Source organism: Vipera berus, assembly GCF_964194415.1.
Source record: "Vipera berus genome assembly, chromosome: 3".
NCBI classification, from domain to species: Eukaryota; Metazoa; Chordata; class Lepidosauria; order Squamata; family Viperidae; genus Vipera; species Vipera berus.
Genome location: NC_138204.1, coordinates 24,994,596 through 25,021,208, shown reverse-complemented (window position 1 = coordinate 25,021,208; position 26,613 = coordinate 24,994,596). Strand labels below are relative to the sequence as shown.

At 38.0% G+C, this 26,613-nt stretch overlaps 1 protein-coding gene across 1 annotated transcript in view; it reads right to left on the bottom strand.

Annotated features, from left to right (window-relative positions):
- Positions 1 to 20,015: 20,015 nt before the first annotated feature.
- The window catches only part of RBPJL (recombination signal binding protein for immunoglobulin kappa J region like), a gene marked incomplete at both ends in the record, with an annotated part of 42,258 nt that continues 35,660 nt past the window's right edge, over positions 20,016 to 26,613 (bottom strand). Inside the window, 4 exons of the mRNA XM_081323654.1 lie at positions 20,016 to 20,289; positions 22,322 to 22,425; positions 24,416 to 24,571; positions 25,911 to 26,051. Coding sequence (XP_081179780.1) covers positions 20,016 to 20,289; positions 22,322 to 22,425; positions 24,416 to 24,571; positions 25,911 to 26,051 — 675 coding nt within the window. The remainder of the gene's footprint in view (positions 20,290 to 22,321; positions 22,426 to 24,415; positions 24,572 to 25,910; positions 26,052 to 26,613) is intronic.

The following is a 26,613-nucleotide window of genomic DNA, read 5'->3' as shown; positions in this document are numbered from 1 at the left end:
ACAAACACGTTGTTCCCAGCATCATTTCCATCTCTCTGCTGTGCTAAATAGCTAGCTTCTGGTGCAGTCCATCAAGAAGGGCAAGGCTGCCTCCTCATGAGTAATCTAGCTGACTATCGCTGCTCCTGCCTTTTCTCTACCCTATACGTTCTTGGATCAGGTGCAGAATGCAGTTTCTCTTTCTCATCGCTGACAGGTTGCAGCTGCATGCTTTCCCCATCTGAAGCCTGAGGGCTGTCCTGCTGCAGTTTTGCTTCAGCCAAATCACTCTCAGATGGCTACTTGGAGCCATTGACCAACTCCTCTCCTGATGTGCCCGGAACTGGTTCATCTTCCTCTGAGCTGACAACTGGAGAGGTATCTGACGAAGTGTCTGGGGGGGGCAGGAGTCATCACAAAATGATTAATACAGCATTGAATTGTTGCACGGCAAGCTGTGCTGCAGCAAATTGTCTGTGACAAGTTGGCCGTGGTGAGTTGGCTGCAGCGAGTTGGTTGTGGTGAGTTGTCCTAGACCCATGGACCCTTCCAAAATGTAAGTCTTGTAGTTTATTAGGTGACTTTGTGATAGTCACTTTCTCTTGGCCCACTTTATTGCACGGATTTATTTTTGCAAGTGGATATGGGGGAAATATGCAAGGTATATCACTGTTTGGAGGAAAAATGGGTGATAAATCTAATAAATACATAAAAAATAATTACATTTCAAATAAGTGCTTTGGACGTGGGGAAGGACAATACCTTTCTTTATTCATTAAAGCAGCTGCATCTTTTGTAGAATCACCTAAAAAACCAGATTGCTTTAATGAATATATCAGAGAAGTACTATGGTTGTGCAAGTTCCAAAACATTTCCTTCAAATAGTCTCCTAATTCTCAAAATATCATGACTACTAAGCAAAAGTGTGTGTATCTGTGAGCAAGCATATATGTGTGAAAGAAAAACTGGGACTCTTGAACAGAATCAAGATCATGGTTTTAAAAAACCAGGCAACACATAGATCCATCTACGCAGAGTATGTATTTCTTAAGAAGGTGAAGAAGTGAAGAATTCTCCACATGCATTCAACTTCATTTGCAGGATTTCCATGTATATTAAGATTGTTTTTCCAGCTCATATCTCGCTCTGAGCTAATTACAATAAAGCAGCTTGTGGGTTAAGTCAAATCATTCAGAAATGCCAAATTGAAAGAGTGAAACATTCATTTTCAAGGTACACTGCAAGGCTAATTAAATAATAGCAATTCAGAACAGACAACAAGAACATAATCAGTAAAATTAAACTATGCCAATTTTCCACTGCATGACAGCTTCAGATTGTGCTGATGCTATGTTAACTAGAATTCTTAGTCAGTATGGTTTAGTGTTGTGGATTCTGGAAACTGAAATTTTAATTTATTTTGAGAGCACCAGATAGACAACTCTGGGTGATAGGCATGGATTGTGAATATTCTCACTTCAGCTTGGGAGCGTTGTGTTTTCATAACAGATATAATCAGCAACATTCCAGGCTTATTCTGAAACTTTGGGCCTTTGCTAAGCTATATGACCAGTCATTTTTATATGTTCCAAATGGTTTCCATTAAAATACTGCAAAGACAACAATAATACTGCCCCACCTAATACTATTTTAGAACTAGACCAGTACTAAACAAGGAAACAAGATACAAGGAAACAGAAAAAGAGTTAACATTTTTCTTGTCTCCTCTTCATCCAGTTCTCTTCCATCATTTTAAATTTTTAAGACGGTTATCTTTCTCTGGCTTTCTCCTTTCTGCCTCCTTTTTCTTCTTCTTTTGCCTTTTGATCTTGTAAGGGGGGAGGAGGGAGGGAGGGAGGGAGGGAGAGAGAGAGAGAGAGAGAGAGAGAGAGAGATGTTTATAGATATATTTGTCTATTTATGCACATGTGAGAATAATTGATATATGCAGACAAAGATCACATTATTATTTAATTTGTGTGCTGTCCATCTCACCATAAGCTGGGTACCTGGTTTTAAAGGAAACTAATTTTAAACGGTGATTATTAATTTAATATTCCTGCCTTTTTTAAAAAAAATAGAATGTACTATACATATGTGTATACAAGTTAGGCAATTGCATACATTTATTGAGAAGGAGAAATCTTTAGGACTTGTTTCAGTGGTAGCTAGGCTGACAAGATGGAGAAACAATGCTCAAAATTGATTCTTGCATTTGTAACTATTTTCTGTTTTTCTGTATTAAATTATGAACTTTCTTTTCAGATAAGTACAGGAGAATCAAAGACTTGAGTTTCCAGAAAGTGCCATTAGTACAAACACTTTCACACCCAACGGGGTTTGAAATAAAACTAACAGCCAATGAACATTAACTAACATTAAAATTGAGCAAAGTTTCTTCAATTAGAAAGAGGTACCCAATCATACCTATCATAGCCAGGGTTGTAGATCATCCCAGATAACAACAGAGTCTCCAAACCTTTGATGCCATCTCATGGTGAGCTAGATGTTTGCAACCATACATGGTGGCCTAGTACAATTTATGCAACTCTCAGAATCCTCCCAAAGTTGAATATGACTAAGTACATTAAGAATAATAATCTTAACTCTATTTAATTAATTTAATTTTAATTAAATATAAGTGAAGTCCAATATATGTTTGCCCTAGTTTGCCTGCTTTTTGCAATATGCCTGAAGCATACTTCTTAAAAGCCAAGTGTAATCCTCAGCTGGAAAATGTTGTGCACCTAATTAAAAACAGAAATATTCAAAACAAAAAGACCAAATGCGCAAGCAGCCATTTCAACATAGAGACAATGGAAACCCACAATCATTTTTAATCCAAAGAGAGCAATTCTTGCTTGCAAATGTTAAAAGTCAGCCAATAGAAGGGATTTTCTGGTGAGGAGTTGCACTTCAGTTTCTCTTCTCCACACAATGTTCAGTCTGAATATGACAATGGAGCCAATTACGTACAGAGGTGGTGGGTTCCATTTCATTGAATGTGTTGGTGCAGAGACAAGATAGTTGTCTGTCAGGTTTAATTTGGATTAAACCTGGCACTTGAGCAGGGGGCTTGATGTGTGAGTAAATAGACCTTTCAATTCTATGATTCTGTTGTTTATGTGTCCAGCAGTTTGCTTGAACTTTAGGCATATTTCCAAAGCCGGAAGCATCTTCTGACCACATTCTTTCCAACTGCTCAGAAAGGTGACTGTTTCATTGCACAGATTTCTCTTTAAGACATCTCCCAGTGTCATGAAATGCAAGTGAGGCCATTCAAGGTAGAGAGTTTTTCATAAGAGCTTTTGGTGTGATGGAGAAACATAGTCCATTTCACATTTTTGGTTTCTGTGGCCTTCTAGATTCCATTGTAGACAGTTAAAAGCAGATGGTTGGAATAAATTGGACCATAGTGCTCAACTTGGGATTGGTTAAACCCTCTGTTAACCATGGGGATAGTATGTTCACATCACAGCAGCCATTAGAGGGCTGCAAAGGCAAATTATCTTTTGACTAGCCCACCCGTTTTAAACCAGCCAAAGAACTTTCCTGGCAGACACTGCTCCCGCAGCTTTGAAGTTTGTATAATGTTGAATCAGATGGCTGCAATATGTTGGTAGATATTTGGCTGGGCAGGGAGCTGGCAATTGCCCAGAACTGCCCTTCACTGCCTTAGCAGACAGCACACAATGCATCACGGTGCCACCTTTGCGACTTAGGTCAACACTGCTGTTAAAAGGGCTAAAGATGGCCTCTGAGTAGCAAAACTGGCACCATCAGTACCAAGAGTCTCTCTCTCTCTGTGTGTGTGTGTCTCTTCACCAGTGTTGACTCTGCAGGCATATTTATTACTCGGTCAGGTAGCTGAATGCAAGTATTAATAACAAGTACACCTTAAGATCCTGAGAGAGCAGAAAAACACTCCTAACTGACACTGAAGGAATTAAGGCTTTCTAAAATGAGAGCTGTTAATGCCTCCCTTTAAAACACCCACGCCTCTTATTCCAGTTGGGAGAACTGGAGAAAGAAAAGTACTCTGTATATAATCTGTGACTAGGTTAGTCTAATTTTAAATATGCTAAAAGTGAGTTTTGGAAGTTAAAATAAATTCTGAGCTTTGCCTTCAAAAAGAGAAATCTTAAAAGTATATTTTAAAATTAGAAAAAGACAGAATGGCTAATCAGTTAAGTTTGATTCTTTCTTTCTTTCTTTCTTTCTTTCTTTCTTTCTTTCTTTCTTTCTTTCTTTCTTTCTTTCTTTCTTTCTTATAAAGTGTGTATACTTTATACTTATAGTATAAATATTAAATAAAAAAAATAAGAGAAAATAGAATAAAAAGAAGTGAAAAAAGGAAAGAAAATGTAGATTATGATTTCTACCCGTCTATCAAGTACTTGCCATCTTACTTCCCCCCCACCCAATTAAACTCCAATTCTATATATCTTCCATGCATTTGTTTCTTCTTTCAACAAAAAATCCATATAGGGTTTCCAGTCTTTCCACACACAAAAAGTCTTTAACATTTTTTTTCTGACCAAACTACCGGTAGTCCTTGACTTATGACCACAATTGAGCCCAACATTTCTGTTGCTAAGTGAGACAGTTGTTAAGTGAGTTTTGCACTATTTTATGATCTTTCTTGCCATAGTTGTTAAATGAATCGCTGCAGCTGTTAAATTAGTAACACAGGTGTTAAGTGAATCCAGCTTCCCCATTGACTTTGCTGGTCAGAGGGTCACAAAAGCTGATCACATGACCGCAGGACATGGCAACTGTCATAAATATGAGCCAATTGCCAACTGTCTGAATTTTGATTATGTGACCATGGGGATGCTGCAATTGTCATGGAAAGTGAAAAAAGGTTGTGAGTCACTTTTTTCAGTGCCATTGTAACTTTGAACAGTCACTAAATGAATGGTTGCAAATCAAAGATTGCCCGTAGTCAGCTTTGCCATTTCCACAAATTCACAGTTTCTTACCCTTCAGCTCAGAGGCTCAATTAGGATAGGAGAGATCAAGTGTGGGGAAACCACAGCTCCCCTTATGCTACTGGTCCACACCCATATTGTAGCAGAGCAGCGTTTGAAGGGCCACAGGTTCTTTGTGACACCATCCAGGGCCTGTCAGCAGAACTGGAAACATTTCTGCTTACTGAAGTATGAAAAAAGTTTTGGAAAAAGAAATGTTGTGTGCATGTATCGATTAAGCCCGTCAGTTGAAGATCAGTTGAGATCCGAGATTCTTAGTGGCTGTGAAAGAGAACAAAACGAAATCATAGGCAAATTGGTAAGGGAGAGAGCACTGATTTCCAATCTTTAACTGTTGGACTGGGTTAAAAGCAACACTACCTTTCCTAAAAATGGAAGTTTCAGGAAAATGAATATTTTTGGATAATGGTTCTAGCAATTTCTAGCAAACTCCTTACAGAAATATCTAATGGGTTTCCTGAACTACCTTCCTTATATACGTCTGCTCTATTTTATCATTTTATGATGTGCTCCATTTTACAAAATGTGTCTTCTTGATTTTGTCCTGTCTGGTTCTTTGGTTTATGGAGAAGAGATGAGTGAACGCTAGAGGTCAGCAACTGTTTATGTAAGAAATGCCTTTCAAACTGAAATTGGAATCTGTTTCTATGCATGATGTGCAACGTGTCTAATAACTTTAATTTTTATAGAAGTAGCATGCAGTAATTAAAGCAGTTCTTCAATTACTTTGCTGCTTGTTGAAATCTTGATTTAAAATCTGAACAGTTTTTCCCCCCCTGAGAATGGCTGTTTGCATTCTTTTCTTCTTTTTAAGAATCTCTTGCAAAACTATCAAATCTATAAGCAGCAACAATGGGTTGTTTCACAGTATTGTTTCTTTTGGAATTATGTTTAAGTCATTGAAATCTGGTCAAATCATTATTTCTATCATGAAATATTCCAGATCAACCACAAGAATCCAGTGACTATTTGAAAATCACTTTGAGGACAAAATCACTCATATTTACTTGAAGCTGCACCCAGTACTGACAGAATCCATTAAGGTGACTGAGTCAGCTTCTGATATCATCTGGGATTCTTTCATAGAAAGTGAACAAATATGATCTTGAGTAATATGAGTTCAACCACCTCTGGATTGGATTTTTAATGTTCCTAGATTATTCAAGTTGACGGGAGAGAGAAGTTCAGTGGATGCTTCTTCCAGGGAGAGGGTTGTAATTGAAGGAGGGGGTGATGCAGCCCCTCTGAAGAAATTTTCCCTTGGCAATGGACAATTTCTTTCACAGAAGTCTTTTAGGAAAATGTTTGCAGTCTACACCAGATCTTGGAAGAGTGGATTATCTGGATTTCTTCCAGTGTAGGTTCAAACTAGGACAAAAATGACAGTTGTTGCTCTTTTATGAATCTTCTGTTGTGGGACCTGAATGCAGGGAGTGAAACTCTTCTGATCCTGCTAGAACCTCCCAACAGTATCATTTATTATTGTAACCTCTGGAGTGCTTTTGAGGATTGGAGATTCATTAATGGTTCCATTCCTTCCTGAATGCGTAGGTCCAGTTGGATGAGAGGGAGATGAGAGATGAAATCCTTGGCCACATGGCTCTCTCCTCCATCTTATTTTACTCATAGTCAAAACTTCTAGGAGAGATAATCTACCAGTTTGGGGTGAAGATCTTCCATATGTCAGTGGCACTCAATTGTATACTTTAACCTTGGGCTGTGCAGGAGATGCTGTGGTGGTGCTGGCCAGGTGTCTGGAGGCTTTTAGGAGTTGGACAAATCAGACTCAGATCAGCAAGACAGTGGTTGTTTATGAAGAGAACACCCAGGTCATATAATTCCTTACTTATTGTAGTTCTTCATTGTGTTGCACTACTACATAGAGAGGTGGTCTAGGATGGTGTGTGTGTGAGAGAGAGGTCTTCTAGGGTCATAGTTTCTGTTGGGACAGCTGATGGAGCCCGTGGCCAAAAGAGCCATTACCATTTCTGAACTTTTGCCATTTCTGTTCTGGAGACAGTCATCATATTCTCACAATCTCAAAATTCAATTACTAGAATTCATTCATTCATTTGAAGATCACTGGGAACTGCAACTACACATAATGTGACTGTTTGACTGCTTTAACAGAGTTATGCCTAACTCATGGGAGCTGTTTTGATTACCAGTAGGCTTCTGAATGCAATTTAAAGAGCTGGCTTACAGGACTCTGTTTTTACAGAATTATGTCCTCCAGGTAGAAACGACCTATCTTGTGAGTGGGAAGGTTTTTGGAAGGAAGCACATAGGTAAGCTTTTACCATGGTCATCCTACCCCTCTAGAATTATCTTCTCTCTGAGCTTAGAATGGCTCCCTCCTTAGAGGTATTCTAAAAAGAAGGCAAAGTCATCACTTTGTTTGAGGTGTTAGAAGGGAGGTGATAGGAATGTTGACTTTATTAATTCCTGATGGTATGGGAGTTTTGCTTTTAGGATTTACATGACCATGTGTATTTATCATTTTAACTGGATTTTATAGTTAAAAATTGTTGTGAAACACTGCATATGCATGTATGGGCATATTAGAACTTGATAAAATCAGTGAGCAAAATGTGAACAATGCAAGATAGATAGCCCTATACATGAGGCAGTGCAAAATCTGAGAACGCATCAACTTCCTTTGGGGTTTATCATAATTTTACAGTTGTGAATCTAAATATGGTTCAAGCAAAAGTGCTCCATATTAATTTCTCCAAGTGTCTTACAATTAGCTGGGGTGGCAGGCCCCTTGATTTGCTGGAAGATTCCTGCACCGATATTGTTAACTGGACAATTAAGAAGAACTAATTATTCTACATTAGTTTTCTATGAATAAAGATGGATAAAAGTCATATGATAATGGCAACATATTGGGTAGGAGGTGAGATTTGTGAAGCTCCTTACTGGCTTGCTTGCAGTTTGTATGGTTGTTTATATCATGCACTGTTTGGCATTCAGTCACATTTTTATCAGAGAAATTAATCAAACAGTAGGCATTACTTTCATTTCTATCCTTGATACTATGAAAAATGATTGTAACATGTTTGATAGAAAAAACTTTACAGTTGCCAAGTTTTTCTGCTAGGTTCCCCTGGGATCTGAAGCACCTGAAGATTGTCAATGATGTGACTTTAGACCTTGGCACTTGCCTTAGGACTTCCAGGCATAATATCAATCCAACAGATCATTTGGAAGTTAATTTATTTCAATTGTAGCATTGTCCTTTAGATGCTGGCAGATCTACTGGTAACCTCATTTAATGGAAAGAAACTTTCATCTGCATAAGAAATGGACATGAAGACCTTGAGTAACACACAGGCTGTAAAAGTAGTTTGTTGAAATAAAGAGGACCAAAAGTACTTAATTTTAACTGGGCTGTATCCAGAATGTTTAACATCAAACATGAATTGTTTTATTGATTTGCATCTTTAAAAAGCTATTTGTACAGGCACAAAAAAAAATCAAATATTGCTGTAAGCTATACCAGTATGTGAGAAAAGGTCCAGATAGGTCAACAACAATAAATACTAAATTAGAGTCATTGGAGCCCTGATATTAAAACTGATATGCAAGATAGTCTTCCACAAGAAATCCACTTGACAGCAATTACAAACAACACAAGCATTTAAAATAAAGTGTCCACCAGAGGCACTAAATATATTAAACATTCTAAAACCATAAAAACATATTAAATAGGAATACATGTTAACTGATACATGTATAGTAACTATAAGCACCTATAAAAAGGATTCAAAATAAGACAGGGCAGAATATGTTCTTGCTATAATGATAATAATAACTATTTATTTGATAAGATATCATCATGTACATTTTCATTATCAATATACTTACAAACACTGCTTTTTTTGTAAGAAAAAAGGTGCCGGAACTCACATCTTGTTAATCTTTTATTTACTTTTCGCACGTAGTCAATCACTGTACACACACCCACACACATCAATTGTATAACAAAACATAATGGTCACCGCCCACAGTAAGCATTCAGCATGCAACCACATGATCAATCACAAGCTGAGCAGTGCCACAAGCCGAGCAGCTGGATGAAGCATGCATGCATCAGATTCGACACACAAGCAGCCCGCATGGATCATTTTAATAATTTTGCCGCCGATCTGCTTCACTCGACAGGGCGATTCAAGTCCACGTGGACCAAACATCAAATTTTCAAAAGTTACTTTTAAAACTTGGAAAATCCATCAAAAAAAGGTGCCGGAACTCTGTTCCGGTGAATTCTATGACCAAAAAAAAAAACATTGCTTACAAAAAGAAATACATTTTGGACCTGGCAGTTTGTAAAGAACGGAAGGGGAACAGTGTTTTATTTGATAAGATACAGACTGATAAGATGGTCTTATGCTAATAGCAAAAGGATATCTGGCCCTGCCTTACCGTGTATTTCTTAAAACAATTCTTTATTGGCACACCACAATTATAATTAGATTATAAAACTCAGCCAGATGAATCAATAGAGTGGAATGTGTGGGCACTGCAACTTTAGTTCCTAGAGCAGAAAAGTTACTGGAGGAAACATTTTATGGCTGCCATGAGCCTTTCAAGGTAGTCCAGTTAAGAAGTATATCCATGAATATTAACTTTCTCTTTATTGTAAGATTACAATTAGAGCCGTGGTGGTGCAGTAGTTAGAATGCAGTACTGCAAGCTAATTCTGCTGACTCCGACTGCCAGCAGTTCGGGAGTTTGAGTTTCACCACTTCAAGGTAGACTCAACCTTCCATCCTTCCGAAGTCGGTAAAATGAGGACCCCGATTATTAGGGGCAATATGCTGACTCTGTAAACAGCTTAGAGAGGGCAGTAAAGCACTGTGAAGCAGTATATAAGTATAAGTGCTGTTGCTATTGCTACATTAGCAGAATCTTGCAAGACTGAAAGTATCTCTCCCCTCCTTTCCTTTCGTTCTCTGGAAAACTAGGGAGGGTCATTTCTGAAACCTTTCCCATGCCCCCTCCTGTCGACTGAAATACCTTTTACATGCCAGTTGTCCAGTCTGCAGCTCTTCCTCCTGTCTCCCAAGATTATTCCCACATACCATTACAGCTGCATTAATGTGTATCGCTACAATCTTGAGTTATCATAAAAATATTTTCACCGCCTTGATGGCTAAACTCAAATCAGCTTCAGTAAGGAGGCTTTTGAGCAGCCTTGTTCCTATAGTTTTGCTGTGAGAATTTATGGCAAGAAATTGGTAGATTCTTCTAGCTTTATTTTCCTTCCCATTCAACATTAACAACTGGCTGGAAAAGCCATGCCCCATTGTTCACAGGTAAAGGGTGGGTTTGGATGGGGGAGTGGGTACCTGGGATGGAGGTTTTAGCCTATTTTAAACCACTTGACAATACCTTCTCCTTTTAAAACATACAGATCTATAAACATTTGTTTTAATAATAAATGTGATGGTCTTCTAGAAGGCTAGTATAGCTGTGTATTGAAGGAACCCCATGCAGTGCTTTGATGGCAGTTTGCAAAGTTTGGGTCAGGTGTTATATGGGCAGTTGCCTCCTTGGAAGCCATATGTGCAGCTATGCTGGTGCCTAAGCCCAAATGACTGCTTGTAGTGCCTAGTGAATGGAGGAGGGGGTTAATAAGCCTTAGCCTTAATCAGCTGATAAGAGTTTGGATGCCAGCCTTTGACAGTATGATTAGTAGATACTTCATATGTCAAAAATTAATTTGGGCAAAGATGGAAAACACTATTTTAAAACCAGAACAGCTAAGGACAAAACAGACATAGTTCTCCATGCTAAGATGTAGGAATACTGTGGAACGTTAATCTAAATAAATATTTTTGTCAAATGAAAAGTTGGCTTCTTGAGAAATCCATAGTTAGCCAGTGGTTGCACCCACTGTTAGTCATTGCATTAAACAGCTTTAACATTTGCTTCATTGTGATATGCCAGAGAAGTATATTATTGTTCCTCTCCAAGCAAATGCTGAAAGCAAAATAAAATACATATTGCAAATGACAGGGAGGGATCCTGCTTTGTTGGCATCCTTTTTTATTATTTTCCATCCAACCCCTAGTGAAGATCTGTTAATCCAATATATTGGTTGTGACCAAGAAGATTTTTGATTTAAGCAAAGATATCAAATTGAGAAATCTCTGTACTGGAAACTGATTTAACAAATAAACCTTCACATGTTTCTGTTGGCAGTGCCTACCCTCTTTTTTGGAGAAGCAAAGTGCATAAACTAGAGAAACGCAAGGCAAGGACAAAATCAATTCATTTTTGTTATTGAAAAATAATATCAGATAAAAAAAATCAGGACTTATAATGATTATTGGCATTCCTGACTGATTAACAGAAGAATTAAATTAATCTTGCCATGAAACAGGTAGGACTGGGTAATCCACTTGAGATTATTTCCAACCCAAAAGAAGACATTTTCCATTTTCCAGTATGATTTAAATTGCAGCACATTTGCTTAACCCATTAAGCTCTGCCTCCCTGACCATCCTTTCCAATAGTTTTGAAATCAATGAAAAAATATTGGTTATGTCAGTCCCTTAAACTGTGAGGCAAAATGCCACCTCCTTCTGCACGAAGCATCAAGCTTTGGCTGCACATTCTTATGAAAGGAGAAGGGAATTCTCGTTGATAATTCACTGACAAAAACAGAAAAGGCATATTCTGAAATATTTTACTGGCTTAATGCTTTCAAAGGAGAATAAAGAGCTTTTCAGAATACAAATTGATGCGATCTCTAGATAACAATTATTTACTATCTTCAAAATATCTTGGATTGCAACTACTGTGATCAGTCAGTATGGGATCTAATAATACTTGGATTGTAGTTTAATAACAGCTCTGTTAGAAGCTATGCTATTGAATTAATAATATAAACAGTTTGCTAAGCCAACAAGAATATCTTCTTTGACACAATCCCTTGTGCATAACCTGCAAAGCAGGTGTTGATCCTATACTTTGCTAACTGGAAACATGGAGTTTTAGAAACTTTGGATGCAAATTATGCATTTGAATGTCTTCTTTTTAATGGAAAGGAATTCTATACTTTTATTTTCTGATACACAATCATCAGTAATTGGAATTGTTCTCAATCCTCCTGGATGGGCCAGGTGGTGAAACCAAGACAAAATTCAACATGGTGCATCAATTGGACCAGGAAAAGTCAAACTCTAACATAGCCATGTAGAAAATGATTGGAATCAATCATTTCCATTCCTATGGGTAATCAACTGAGCAGGATCCTTCTTGGGACAATATTGTATTCCCTTTGAGCAATCCATTTATGGCTTGCTTTAATAGGGCTAGTCCTAGATTTAACTAGATTTATTTGCAAGACCCTTCCCTCCATTATTTATTCAACTTTGGCATCTCTCACTTAAAATAGCCTTTCTCACCCGTATATATTAAAGACAAGGATTGTACTCTTAATTTCTTTTCTTGACAAGTAGACAGGTACGTGCCCCTGTATGGGTGACCAGTTACAGTTTCTTATAATTACATCTGTGCCCATGGTTGAAGTTTTCTTATGGATTAAAACTCCCCAACATTGCTGACTATGTACATTTCAGTTACCCCCAACTCTTTGCTCTCCAGAGGTATTAACTTTCACTAATGGAATTAGGAATTCCATGTGTTAGAACTGTATATAATGGGAGAATGCCAGGCTAGGTAATGGTGTACCATTTCTTGTGGCCACCATGGAGTCTCACTGACTCCAATATTTCCAAATCAGTTACTTCAAAAACATCTCTTTCCAGTAAATCTAACCCTGGCTGAAAGGGCCACCCAAGTGATTTGGAAAGAACTGGAAAGAAATGCTTAGTTGTAAGCTCCATTATCAGTGCATCCCGAACCTAATTAGGGCTAGGTTATTATATGTAGATGCACACATACTGTATGTGGAGACAAAACAACATTCAGTAAAGCAACCTGTCCTCAGTTAACAGGGGGGAAAGCTCTTCTGAATTTCTAATATATCTGGATCTGTAAGTGAGAATTTAATTATTTTATAAACATGCCCTTCTGTTTGTGAACTTCGTGGCTGAATGAAGGTACAGGTGAGCAGGCTCTAATTAGATCTATGTTATGGAACATGGTATGCAGATAAAGCTCTCTATCAAAAGCTATTCCAGAAACATTTCATCCTGCTAGTATTAAATCTGATGTAGCATCAATCAGCAATTATGTTTTATCTAAGGTGATGACTGGGGAAAAAAAGAGAAAGAGAAGGATATATTTATTGAATATTTTACTGTTCTTGCATATTGCTTTGATCTCAGCCAATTATTCCCCAAAGACCTAGTCCTGAAGCATTCTTTGAAACCAATTTTCCCTTGGCATCTACAAAACCCATCAGTAAATATTGATTTTTGCTGACCACAGCATTAGAGTTAATTGCTTGAAGAAACTTTTATAGTTTTGAACTATAAATACTAGCACACCAATATTTGATGGTTTCTGGAAATATTATGGGAATGTTGAAACATTACCATCAAAAACATTGAAAAGTATATAACCACTGGCCGTAGAAGAGTGCCTGTCATTTTTAAAGAAAAGGTCCATGCAGAGTGTTAACTTCTTAATTTCTGTGCTGCCACTTTCCCAAGGGAGCTCTTAAATGGGGTTAAAATTATGTTTGTTATTTTTTTAAAAAATAATAATACAAGTCTGTAGAAATATGTGTGTGTGTGTGTTTGATCAATAGTTCATGTTTGGTATTTTTGCTTCTTTTCTTCAGCCTAGGAATATAAATACAGGTGCGAGAACATAATTCAAGATCATAAAGTTATATAAATAGCATCAAAATTCTGCATGGGAACAGGAATGATGGTTATAAAGAAATAAAGGAATGAAAATTTCAGTCGTTGCAGCCTTTTCTAAATGCCTCTTTAAAGAAAAAAAATATCCCCCTTGTGCTGTGTAACTTTTCTAGAAAGTGCATTCCAGAAAATCTGTGCCATTGTGAAAAAAGTACTACTCCTTTTGCTCATGACCCAAATCTCAGGTAATGGTAGGAATGCAGAGCAAGATAAACAAAGAAAGGGCACCTGATGGGAAGCCACCCATATCTGCAGTTGAATGGCTGGAATGCCAATATTCCCCACTGATATGTAATTTTACTTTATTTATTTTACTGATGTGTAATTTTATTTTATTTTATTTACAGCAATAAAGGCAAATGGCAGACCCTGTGGATTTTGTTGCATGATGTGACTACCTACTTTTCTTGCACATAAAGCCAACTGTACCTGCAGTACTCTGCCAATATTTTTGCCACAAAGAAGAAATAGACTTGATTTAAATCCATTTATGCATTACCCTATCTACTCATTTCTGTCCTTTTCCTTAAAATAGGTCAATAAATTAGTTTTTATGTGTCCCAAATAGCAAGCCAAGTCTATATATTGCACTATTCATGGATAATGCCCAAGGGGCTCTCCACCCACCAACATCCTCTGGAGGTTTTTTTTTTTTACTCTGCAGTGTATTTGTCCCTGAACAAACCAGAAGATCACTTGGGCATTGAGGACAGTCAAGCAACAGAATGGACTTTTTGTTTGCATTTTGCTTGTTGTACTAAAAATGGAAGGAAGGGAATGAGAAAAAAGAAAAAGAAAAAGACTAGTTCAGACCTTAAGCAATCCCAGGGTCCTTAGTTTAGTGCTCTCCAGATCTGTGAAAGTACAAGTCCCATTTTCCATAGCCAGCATGACATAGCATTCCTGAAGGGCAGCAGATTAGAAGAAACTATACTTAGGCACAGATTAATTTCAATTGACTTGCAATTACTGAGGAGTCTTCAGGGACTTAGGAGACAAAGCTTCAGATCTCCTGTTGAAGATTTGAATTATGCAGCTCTTGTCAGAGGGTTTGCTCTTGGACATGTGCCAAGTGTTAAAACTGAGTGAATGACTAAATAGTAGAGAGCATTGTTAAAAAGAAAAATGCATTAATAAAACAATGGGATCTTTCTCCCAGCCTGGTTATAAATCAAAAGAGTGCCCCCTGGGAGATTCAAGGCTTGAATGAAGGTCTTGAGTTGAGAATAATTCATTGACTTTATGTGTCATCATTGGGTCAATATCATATATTTTAAAAAAACTAGTAACTGCTAATCAGTAGAGAACTTAACCATGCAGAACAAAATGATAGCAGAAGGGAACAACCAGTCTTTGGAGGGGAGGGTTGTATCACGTATTGCAGCTAATTTGATCTGGAGTTGCTACTAGAACAGAATGATATATGTGCCAGAGGCCATAAGCTCTGAAGGACCTAAGATGGTGCTGATCTGAACTGTAGCTTTGAATTGGAATTGGCTAATCCAAACATTGAGTGCATTTTCAATGTCTGGAGATAAAGAGGAGAATGTTTCCTCACTCAGAAAGTGATGAGTGTCCCTTAATGGTAATAGGCAAGCAGAAAGTGTGGATCTGCCCCCAGTTTGTTGCTACCCTCCAAAAATATCATGTGAAGATAGGAGAAAAGATAGCTTATTTAAATAACCATCCTATAAATATTTTGTAAACTAGAGTCAAATATGATCTTGCAAGGACTAAGACCACCTCTCATAAAAGGCACTATCAGAAGTACAAAAATGTGTGTAGTGTATATTATAATTGATTTTAAATGCTTGGAACTAATAATGTACAAAATGTTTTTGAATTTGTATAATGTCAAATTCAGAAGGCCCTTCTTCAGGATTGAAGCAGTTGTTTTGGAGTATGAAATAACTATTCTGAACTTGAAAGGCTGTCATTTTAGAATCACTTCATGGTAGAAATAACTCTTGTTTCAAAGTCAAAATGTTTCAAATTATCAGAGCAATGTGTTTCAAATTTGGAATAGCGGTTTTGCATTCAAACCACTTTTAGTTTGATATGGATGGGGGGGGTATATGAAGATAGTTCAGACTTCTGCAAACCTCTGCTCACAATGTACAGTAATGTAATGAAGAGCAGTCTTATTTGTTTGTTTCCTATCTTTATTATTTTACAAGTAACTCAAGGTGGCGAATATATCCAACACCCTACTTCCCCTCTATTTTCCCACAACAACACCCTGTGAGATGGGTTGGGCTTACTGACCCAAGGTCATCCAGCTGGCTTTCATGGCTAAGGTGACACTAGAACTCACATTCTTGCACTTCCTAGCCTGGTGCCTTAACCACTAGACCATATTGGCTCTAATACTCAAAAGAAAGCATTACGAGGGCCAGATTCTGAGATAGATATCACACTTTGAAGGTCAACACATAGTTTGCACATCACATAGAGCCATGATTTGCCAAGCCAACATTTGTTCAATGACAGGCAATTGGCAGAATCCATAAGACATTTTAAAAGAAAATGAAACAGTTTCAAAGTAGCCAAGTGGCTCTCCGTATAATACTTCTAAACATCCATTTCCAAAATCTTATCTTTTATATTACAAATCACCTAAGAGATATTCTAGATCAGGGGTGTCAAACTGCTGGCCCATGGGCCAGTTGTGTCACATAGAATCCGCGCCTATCCCAGCTCCAGCAAGGGGAAAAAAGTCATGATACGTTGTGACACATCACGTGATGAGGTGAATTTCACGCCTTTTCTGAATTTCAATCACATTTATTTAGGGATGCATCAAGGAAAACAAAACACAAACACATAAGCCAGGGAAATTATTATACCCAACTGCTCAATTAAAAATGATAATTCTCCCATTTTGAATAGTAAAATCTATAGTTGATTCATATATTACAGTAAACCTCAAGGCAGTTTAATTTTAGTCAACTTCACCCAACTTTATGCCCTCCACATAATGACAATTCATGGCACAGGTTTCTCCTTTCTGACAGTGATAGACATGATATTGCACCAGCTCTGGTGAAGGCTCATAAATTGGTGGAAATTGCATTTGGTGCTTATTTAAGTAAATAAATATACAATAAATTCATTTTGCTTCAAAGGGTCAAAAGACATAACCAATGAAAACCACATGAGTCAAGATGAAATTACTTGCACTGCAGCCCAGAGCTATTTTTTCTAACCTGGTGTCATCTAGATATGGTAGATCCCTGGATTTCTTCAGGCTTGGGAAGTGTTTGTGGCAGTCCCACCCTATTTGGACAATATTAGCCTAACATACATGTAGTCCTCAACTTACAACAGTTCATTTAGTGACTGAAGTTACAGTGGCACTGAAAAAAGTTACTTATGACCATTTTTCACAGTTACAACCACTGCAGCATCCCTGTGTTCACATTTTCAAAATTCAGACGCTTGGCAACTGACTCCTATTTATGACAGTTTCAGTGTCCCGGGGTCATGTGATCATGTTTTGTGACCTTCTGCGAAGCAAAGTCAATGAGGAAACCAGATTCACTTAACAACTGTGTGAATAACTTAACAACTGCAGTTATTCACTTAACAACTGTGGGAAGAAAAGTCATAAAATGGGGCAAAACTCACAAACATTTCAGTTAGCAACATAAATTTTGGGCTCAATTGTGTTTATAAGTCAAGAACTTCCTGTATTAAACTGGCAATACTATGGTGTGACACTCTCCTGACTTTTCACCTGTCTCTACAAGGTTGTTGTGAGGCTAACATAGAGAGATGTAGGTTTATTGCTCCGGACTTGGGAATGAATAACAATATAATACTGTGTATATGAAAATAAAGTACCCCTTGGCTTGTAAAGGTCTAGTTGGAATTAGTTAGGCACTGAACTACACTGCAACAGTAATTGGTGAATGCCTAGAAGTACTTTGGTGTGTTAAAGGCAGGTCACCTGTTAATGAGATTAGCATTCTTAATGAATAAATGAACTGAATCTTTGATACTGCAGAAGTACCTAAGTTAACATAAAGGGCTGTGGATGAGAGCCCAGTATTAGAAACTACTGGCATGAAATGATTGCTGTGCTAATCTGAAGCACATCAACCACAGGATTTCAAATGGCCATAAAAATAAAGAAAGGCTTCTTGTTGGCACGGCTCCCTTGGCTGTTTTAGGAGGCTGACAGTCACTAGCCTGCGGTCTGTTCCACCCGTCTCTTTTATAAGCTTTCGAGAGTTCATCACAGTTAGAAAAGCCACTACAGTTTTGGCAACAGGTTCCCTTCTGAGTTGGCACTGGATGCTAAAACAACATTGTTTAGAATGTTGGATTGGCCCTTTGGTGCTGTATCCATCATTCAGAATAAACCTTCAAGCCAACGACATGTATGGGACACTACATACGCTTCCCAATATCCTTTGAAACTTGCTAGAAACTTATTAATAAAGAACTGTGCACACGTTTATATATGAGGAGGACCGCATAGCAGCATCTCAATGAAGGGCCTTCTTTTGGTGGACCAATGAATGGAATATTGTTTAATCTGCCCTCCTCCTTTTTTACTGCCTCCTGCAAGGAGATGTGGGTCTTTACTGCCTTATTTCTCTCCGCCGGTGGCTTTGCTTGCTTAAAATTAACTGGCAATTGGACTCTGTCTAAAAGGGGGCATAAATCTTTTTCAAAATTCCTTTTGAACACTTGAAAAAGGCCCACTAGCACGCTATTTTCCTCCTCTTTCAGACACGTTACTACTTCCTTAAAGCTAGGATAGCTAAAAATTGGTGTTGGTTAAGAACTGAACTGGAGATAGATTGCCAATGTTTACAACCGAAGCTGGAGAACTAAAGTGTGTGAGGGCAGCTCTTTGAAGCAACTATCCCGAAAGGTGATCTATTTGTCTGAGAAAATGCCACCTTGTATAAAATGGTGTGTTTCAGATATTTGACCGCTATGAGAAAGGGGTTCTACAGTAGAGGTTCTTAGAGGTTTGTTTTCAGCCATCAGATAAGAAATAGTGAAGAGCTTGTGTTTCAGTGCCTGTTAAATGCCAACCAAATGGTTGGCGTGGGGCAGGCCTTTGAAGCAAAAAGTACCTGAGAATATTCCTCTCACAGAAAATTGTGTATCTTCTTGAAAGCACGTAAATGTGGGATGTCCTCTGTTTTAAATAAGACTTCTTTGATGTAATTTGTTTTAGCATATTTATGTAACCATTTGACCACTTCACAGATTCATTTGACCTCCATTGGTTTAGAAGTGCTCCAAAAACCAAAGGGAGGTGAAGAAGAATACATCTCTCTGTAGCAGAAATGGGTCTAACTACAATTCTCTTTTCAACTGAACAACAGAATAACAGAATAGCAATAGCACTTAGACTTATATACCACTCCACAGTGCTTTACAGCACTCTCTAAATGGTTTACAGAGTTAACATATTGCCCCCAACAATCTAAGTCCTCATTTTACCAACCTTGGAAGGATAGAGCTCTGAGTCAACCTTGAGCTGGTCAGAACTGAACTCTTGGCAGTTAGCAGAATTAGCCTGCAATATTGCATTCAAACCACTGCGCCATCATGGCTCTTGTTGAAATAAGAGAGTTGGAAGGGACCTTGGAGCTCTTCTAATGCAACTCCCCGACAAAAACTCTCTTTTTGATCATCCAATAAATAAAATCATACAAGCAAATAAAATAAAGAAGTAAAAAAAAGCATTCTGATATTTTTATCTCCTGCCTTGCAAATGCCTGAATACACTCTTTTACCAACACTCACATTTACGTTAAAACCATCACTGTGACATGAGCACTAGAATTTCTTGCTGTTGCTGTGTTTTAGTAGATACTTGATAAATATGCAACATGAGTTTCTCAGCCTGTGCTGATGCAGTTACAGTTATATTCAATATACACAGAATTGTATAATGTATATTAATAGATATTCTCTTTAAGATGCCAAATAGGGAATACAGGTTAAAAAATCAGCAAACTTTTTCCCTACTAAAGCAATGCATTGCTATTAAGTAACTCCCACCCTTCTTGTGTTGAAACACAGAGCTGTATGCTTTAATATGTGTACAGAGCATGATTTAAAAATAAAATGTTCATATGATCCTATTTTAGAAAAACCACATTCCATCATTTTATAAAACCATGTATTTGCCATAATTTTGCTCTAGTCAAACAATGGTGACCATACAGTTCCAGTTCTAACTTTGCGTAAAAAGGTGATACTTTGTCTTAGTGAATTCTTGATGGATGGAATTGAGCAAGGTGTCAGAATCCTGCACCATCTCTGGCAGGAGTGGTGGACCACACAGAAAACTCTGTTCTGGTGTGTATGTGAAGCTGAATGTACTGGAATAAATCAGACCATCATTCCGTAGTAGCAGAAGAGGAACAGTAATTGGGTATCGTAACCATCTCCAATCAGGGCTGAATGCAGAGACATCAGGAACAACACACACCAAGGACTTTGAATTCCTAAACAAATGAACAAAAATACAAATTTGTTGATGTGTTTGGGTGTGTGCATGCACACATATTTATATTCATATCCATAACATGTGCCTTTTTTCTTCTCCCCTCCCCTCCCAAGATAGGCTCAGTAGATTTTCAAGCAGTTAAATTGAGGCAGTGGTTGTAATCAATAAGTTTGTGCAAATAAAAATGTGGAGAGTTTGGATTTCAATGCTCTTTCAACATGTACTTCCTTTTTATCTATGGAACTTGAACAGGCAAAGCGGAATGACAGCTGGCTAAATCTATCCTCCCTGTTTGCAGCTCTACACAGGCCAACGTTCCAGGACTATTTTGTAAATAGGACATCCAAATGCAGCCCTAAACTGGGGCAATTTCAGTCAAATGGGACATCTATTTGCTTAGCTATGGAACATTTCCACAAGCCATGGTTCTATAGTGTATATACCTGTTATCGAATAAGGAAATTCTTCTCCTTATTTCCTATTATGGATTTGCAATTGGTACCTGGTTGAGCAATGTGAAAAAAGGATGCTGCATTAAATAAGCCTTTGGTTTGGTTTGGTTAGTATAGGATGCAGTATTTCACTGTCTGATTTTGAACAGTATCTTTTCCGTATTATGTTCATGACTTTGTGCAGTGTGCTACACCAATACAACAGATATAAGAACTCTAATACTCAAACCCAAAATCTAATGATAACCCCCCCCCCAAATAATGAATGAGAGCCATCATTTTATCATTTATCTTAGTTACAAGATAGCCAACAAGAAATGGGCTAGAAAAAGCCCATTTGGGTTATAGAAGCATCCAAAATATATTAAAATGTGATGTCATTCTGTGCTTACTAATTATTCTCTTAACATTCTTCACAGAGGATGTGGAATACAAAATTAAAATCAACTGCACTATGTTTTAGTGTTTAAAACAAATGTAAGAAAAAGTAGCAACAGAGAACAGACTAGTTCATTAATTAACATTTCAGACAATTCAAAACCATTCATAAGAATCTAGTTTGTGAGTAGCAAAAGATCCCATCATGGATTGATTTGGGGGAAACATGACCATGGCAGAAGTTAAAAGAGGAAAGCATCAGTACAATCAAAACTCCACCTGGACATTTTTGTCTGCTGCATGTGCACTGTACTTTAAAAAAAATGGTTTGATCTCACCACCATGGCTGCTATCTTGACTCTTTTGATCATACATTGATGCTAGGTCTGTTAGACTCAAACACACATTCCAGATTGTCCACATCAGTCACAAAGCTCTCCAACTAATCTTGAGCTAGTCTTTATCTCTCAGGCAGTGTTGTCATGTGGATGAAAATGAGATATGTTTATATACTTCATCTTGATTATCTTGCAAAATATACACTGTCTTGTGAGAACTAGTTCTGGCAAAGTCAGAACCTAGACTTACCGTATTCATTATAGTAACTTTCCATTAATCTTTCCTCCATCAGAAGTAAGAGACCTTGAGCTGGTTGTATTGTACAGCCAAGAGAAAGAGGCATATTGTTGAAACATTAATTTTACCAGAAATAAGGCTTGAGTTATCTACTTCACAGAGAATGGAATTTTTCTTTGTGGCTTTTATTATTTTTGCAATAAATTTACTTAAATCCCTACCTCTGTGACTTCCAGTTCTGGTATCAGCCACAAAATGCCTGACAGTATATACATGAAATAAAAATTGGAGATTTTTGGATTCTATTTCCATACTTTCAGAAAGGAAATGTGAGCCTTCTTTTCAGAGAAACCATATAATTACATTGCTGCTGCTGTGTGATTCAGTTATCTCTCTTTTCTTGTGTCAGGCACAGGGAGACTCAAGATTTTAGAAGCTGCTACCTTCTACTATAAGTAAAAATATCGAATGACTAAACACAAGAACCAATATTGCACTGGTTCATTTCATTCATTCCTGATCTCCCTTGAAGAGATGTTTTGGGAGGCTATGCAAAGAATAGTGGCCATGAGACTTGTCCAACTGAATATGCTGTGGTTTCAGGACAGTCTGTGTCTGCCTTACCTGTACATAGTCTCTGCTTCCACATCTCCAAACCAAACTTTCATGTTTGCATGGAAATAGTTGCCTTGGACTTCCAGCATTGCCACATCTCCTCCACCTGTCAGCTGTGAAAAACAAACCCAAGCATCAGATCATCCATCTTATCGTGAAGGTACAATATAGCCTTCCAGCACTTTGTCCTCATTTTGCACCTCTGTGGACTTTAAAGCAAAGATACCCATATTTTGACCTGGAAGGCTTTTTGGCTAGCCTCCCCAGGAACTCTATGGGAGAAGCTGTTGTTTCATTGTCAAGAATGTGCTTTGCCTGAAGAAGATCCATTTCTAATTCTTGGCATTTGCTGATGGGATTGGGTTATACCAGCGGTAGGCAACCTCGGCTCTTTTATGACTCGTGGACTTCAACTCCCAGAATTCCTGAGTCAGTTATGTTGACTCAGGAATTCTGGGAGTTGAAGTCCAGAAGTCATAAAAGAGCTGAGGTTGCCTACCCCTGGGTTATACAATACTACTGTAAGGCAGGTCTGCACAACATGTGACCTGCGGGCCACATAAGGCCTGCTGGCATTTAAAAACAGCAACACAATAATAAATTCACCACTGATGTTACCATCACAGATGTTGCTCTGCCAAGTGCCTCCAGACCTCCCTGCCATGACCATCTTCAAGGCTGCTTTTCTTTGTTTTTGTTTTCAGGTGAAGGAATACTGGGAAATTATAGTTCTATAAAAGAGTTAAGAAATCTAACGAAAAAGTTATCCCCCTCTCCCTGTCAGAATTACACTTTCAAGGTAAAGCAGAATGATAATGGAGATACACTTTGGGAGTTTTAGACGTGGAAGTGAGAAAGAAGACTATGCAATGGAAAACAAATCTTTTGGAGTGTGGTGCACAGAAGTCTATAACTTCTGTAATGCCAGTGGGCTGAAAAATTTAAAGCTCTCCAGAGATTATGGAATTGTTGTCATGAACACTATCTATTAAATCTAGGGCTGACTGTTGAATACCTGGAGAACAATGATTTCCCAGGTTTCTCATATACCCAAGCCATGCTGGGAAGGGTAAAATGTATTGATGCTTATAGAAGTCACAGTAATACATAAATAATTTAAATGGGATCATATTGATCCCGTATTGATATGGTTCATGTAATGTAGTTTCCAAACTGCATTGACAGAACAGAAAAAACCCTCAAGTTGTGCTTACTTTTATGCCTCCCATCTGAATGCCTCCAAGATATGGAAGAACAAAAAGCACCAATGTAATCCTTCATTTTAGTCTCATCAATAAACATTTTTCTGCAGCCACACTTCAGGTTCTGCTTTCTGTTCCCAACGGAGCTCTGTACTAGTCCTATTGTTGCATTCTATATTAATTAACTCATACAAATTGCCAGTCTCTGTTCCGGTGAAAACTGAATGTTCCATCTAAGCTTTGTAGAGATGGTTGTACAAGGAAAGAATAATTTTATTTAATAGTTAAATTTAATATACTATTAATTTAATATACTGAAGGGTTCTGGAACAAAGGGAAATTGTTTAGTCTAACTGTTGCTTTCTTAGTTGTTGTAATCAGCTTTTACACCAGAGAAATTTCATGCAAGTGTGGGAAACATGTACATGGAGGGTATATACTGAAGGAGGGAATAAGCGTACAGGAATGATTGATGCAATGGCTCTGTTGTCTGATTTTCATTGGCTAACAAAGTTTATAAAGCAATGCTACCAATTTTCTAATGCGTGGCACTTCTGGACGTAACTCTGTCAGCGTTCCAGATTGTTGCCCACCCAATTGCTTAATTTGATCAAATAAAGTGCTGCTTGATCAAGAAGTCTCCGCTTGGGTTAACTGATTAGATTGATATGGTATCTCAAGTTCAAGTAAGGAACTGGGACCTAACAATACTAATAATATACTAATTAATAAACTTATAATATATTCTGCACAATTGCTATTTCAGGGAAAGAAAGACTAAATGAATCTTCCATTTTTGATGTTAGGATAGAGTCATTAAGATGAAATAGCCAACATTTTGTCTCCTGATTTTTTGCACAAGGCAGCAAGGTAAAAAGAGCATGAAAAAAACTCTATGTACCTCCAAGGTCGTTATAAGAGGGACAGGGCCCACTGGATTCTTGATGCTGGTTGGATTGAGGCTGAATGAATATTCCACAGCCTCTGTCCCAATGATGGTCCAACAGGAACTGTCATTCAGTAATTCTCGATTTATTTCTTTGGGACAGGGAGATGCCTGCATAGCAATAAGCATCAACTTTGAATATATTCATCAATTGTGTTTATAAACCACTTTTCTGACTACCAAAAGGCAATTATTCTATGAAGTCATCACCAATACAAAGCAGAGAGATACAGCTGATAGATTTATTTAAAACAATCCAGAGCAATATTAAAATTATTTAGAAGCCAGCAAAGCCTTGATTAAAATGCAGTAGAGATGGAGCCAGCCTGCCTCAATTGGGAAGAGAGTCCCATAGCCTTCTATTTACAGCTGAGGAACTGAACTAAGTGTTTTTCAAACGTGGTATCTTTAAGATCTGTGGACTTCATCATCCTCAATGGGGAATTCTGGGAGTTAAAGTCCACATATCTTAAGTTGCCAAGTTTGAAAAATACTAAACTAAGGAGACTTTTCCTGTCTGCACTGGCCATACACTCCTGTGATTTTCCATTTTAGCCAGGAATCCTGGGAGCTGTAGTCTAGATATTGCAAATGGCAAATTGGGGAAGCCTGAAGTAAGTCTTACCTGATCAATATGATACTTGCCACTTTCTATTAATGTTGTTAGTGAAATAATGAAATGAAATGCTTGAATGGTTAAACAATGGAATTATACACTACACATATACTTTCAACTTTCCATTTCAGTATTTCTAGCCTGCAACAAAACAAAAGAAGGGCAAGGGATTTTTTTTTATCTGTCTAATTAATTTTCTCATTTCTATGCTTATGAAGTGATCTTGATTATGGCCATGGGAAACTGTAATCACATCCAATCTTGGTCAAATTTTGCAAATTATTTCAATCTGCTCAGGGGCCAATGTAGATAGCCATCTGTAATTCTCCAGTTGTGCCCAATTAATATACTGATATAGGATCATGCACTTTACCTTCTGACAAGTCCCAATTCTTGTGGGAAAAAGGAAAGTGTTGTCACTGTGGTCTATTCAGATACTCTTCTGCATATATTGAACACATGACGGGAAGAGTGACAATGTTCATCATGGCCATTCTCTTTACCCTCTATGGATAGGAGGTAAATTTCACAGATATCTAGCACTAGTTTTCTAGAGGTCTAAACTATATATGGAGCCTGTGCACTCCCAAAAGTTTTACCAGCTCAAAAGATTTGTTTATTCATGGAAGGTTAAAGAGGATGGGGGGGAAGGACTTATTTGCTCATCTTTGCTTTCACTTCTCATTTGTTGATTGAATTTCTTTCTCTGAGTACAAGCAAGCACATCCTTGTTTATACTCAAACAACTTGAACAACTTCAAGCTTTGTGGATACCTGCAGTACACTTATATCCAAGCTAGGTTGGTTACTGGAAGACAACTGCATCCCCATTACCTGGTACTGGATTACTTTCTCCGTTGAGAGGCAGAGGTACATCCTATCACTCCCATGAAACTGGAATGCACATTTATGCAACTGGGAAACTGGTTCATCCACATCCAGCATTACCAATTGCTTAGTAACTTTGCGAATGATCTCAAGAATAAATAGACATAACAAAAGTTCAATAGAGAGCATTAAGCCTTTTGACATCTGCAGGGAGTTCAGATTTTTAAAACTGTGCTTCAGAGAACAGAATAGGAACAAAATGGCAAGCTATGCAAAGTAAGGTCTTCCAAGAATTGTACTTGGGACTGATGCAAAGGCCCTTCAACCATGACTACTATCTAGTCCAGGGGTCCCCAACCCCCGATCCATGGAGAGGCACCGGTCAGCAGCATGCCAGAAACTGATCTGTGCAAACAAGTGAAGCCCTATCCGGAGGATGCAGGCAACACATAAAGCCACATCCCCTCCAGTCCACAAAAAAAACCCTCTCTCCATGAAACTGGTGCCTAGTGCCCAAACGGTTGGGGACCTCTGATCTAGTCTTTAAATGGGAACTTAGAACCAAAAGTCCTGTCCCCAAAAAATTGTGCACCAGCTGTTGGAGGTTCCCAAACCTATATTCACTCAGTCTTTCCAAACTGAGCCTGAGCCTGTCCTTTCCGTGAGATGCTGAGAAAGCACCTTGATGATATCACTCATCAACCAATTG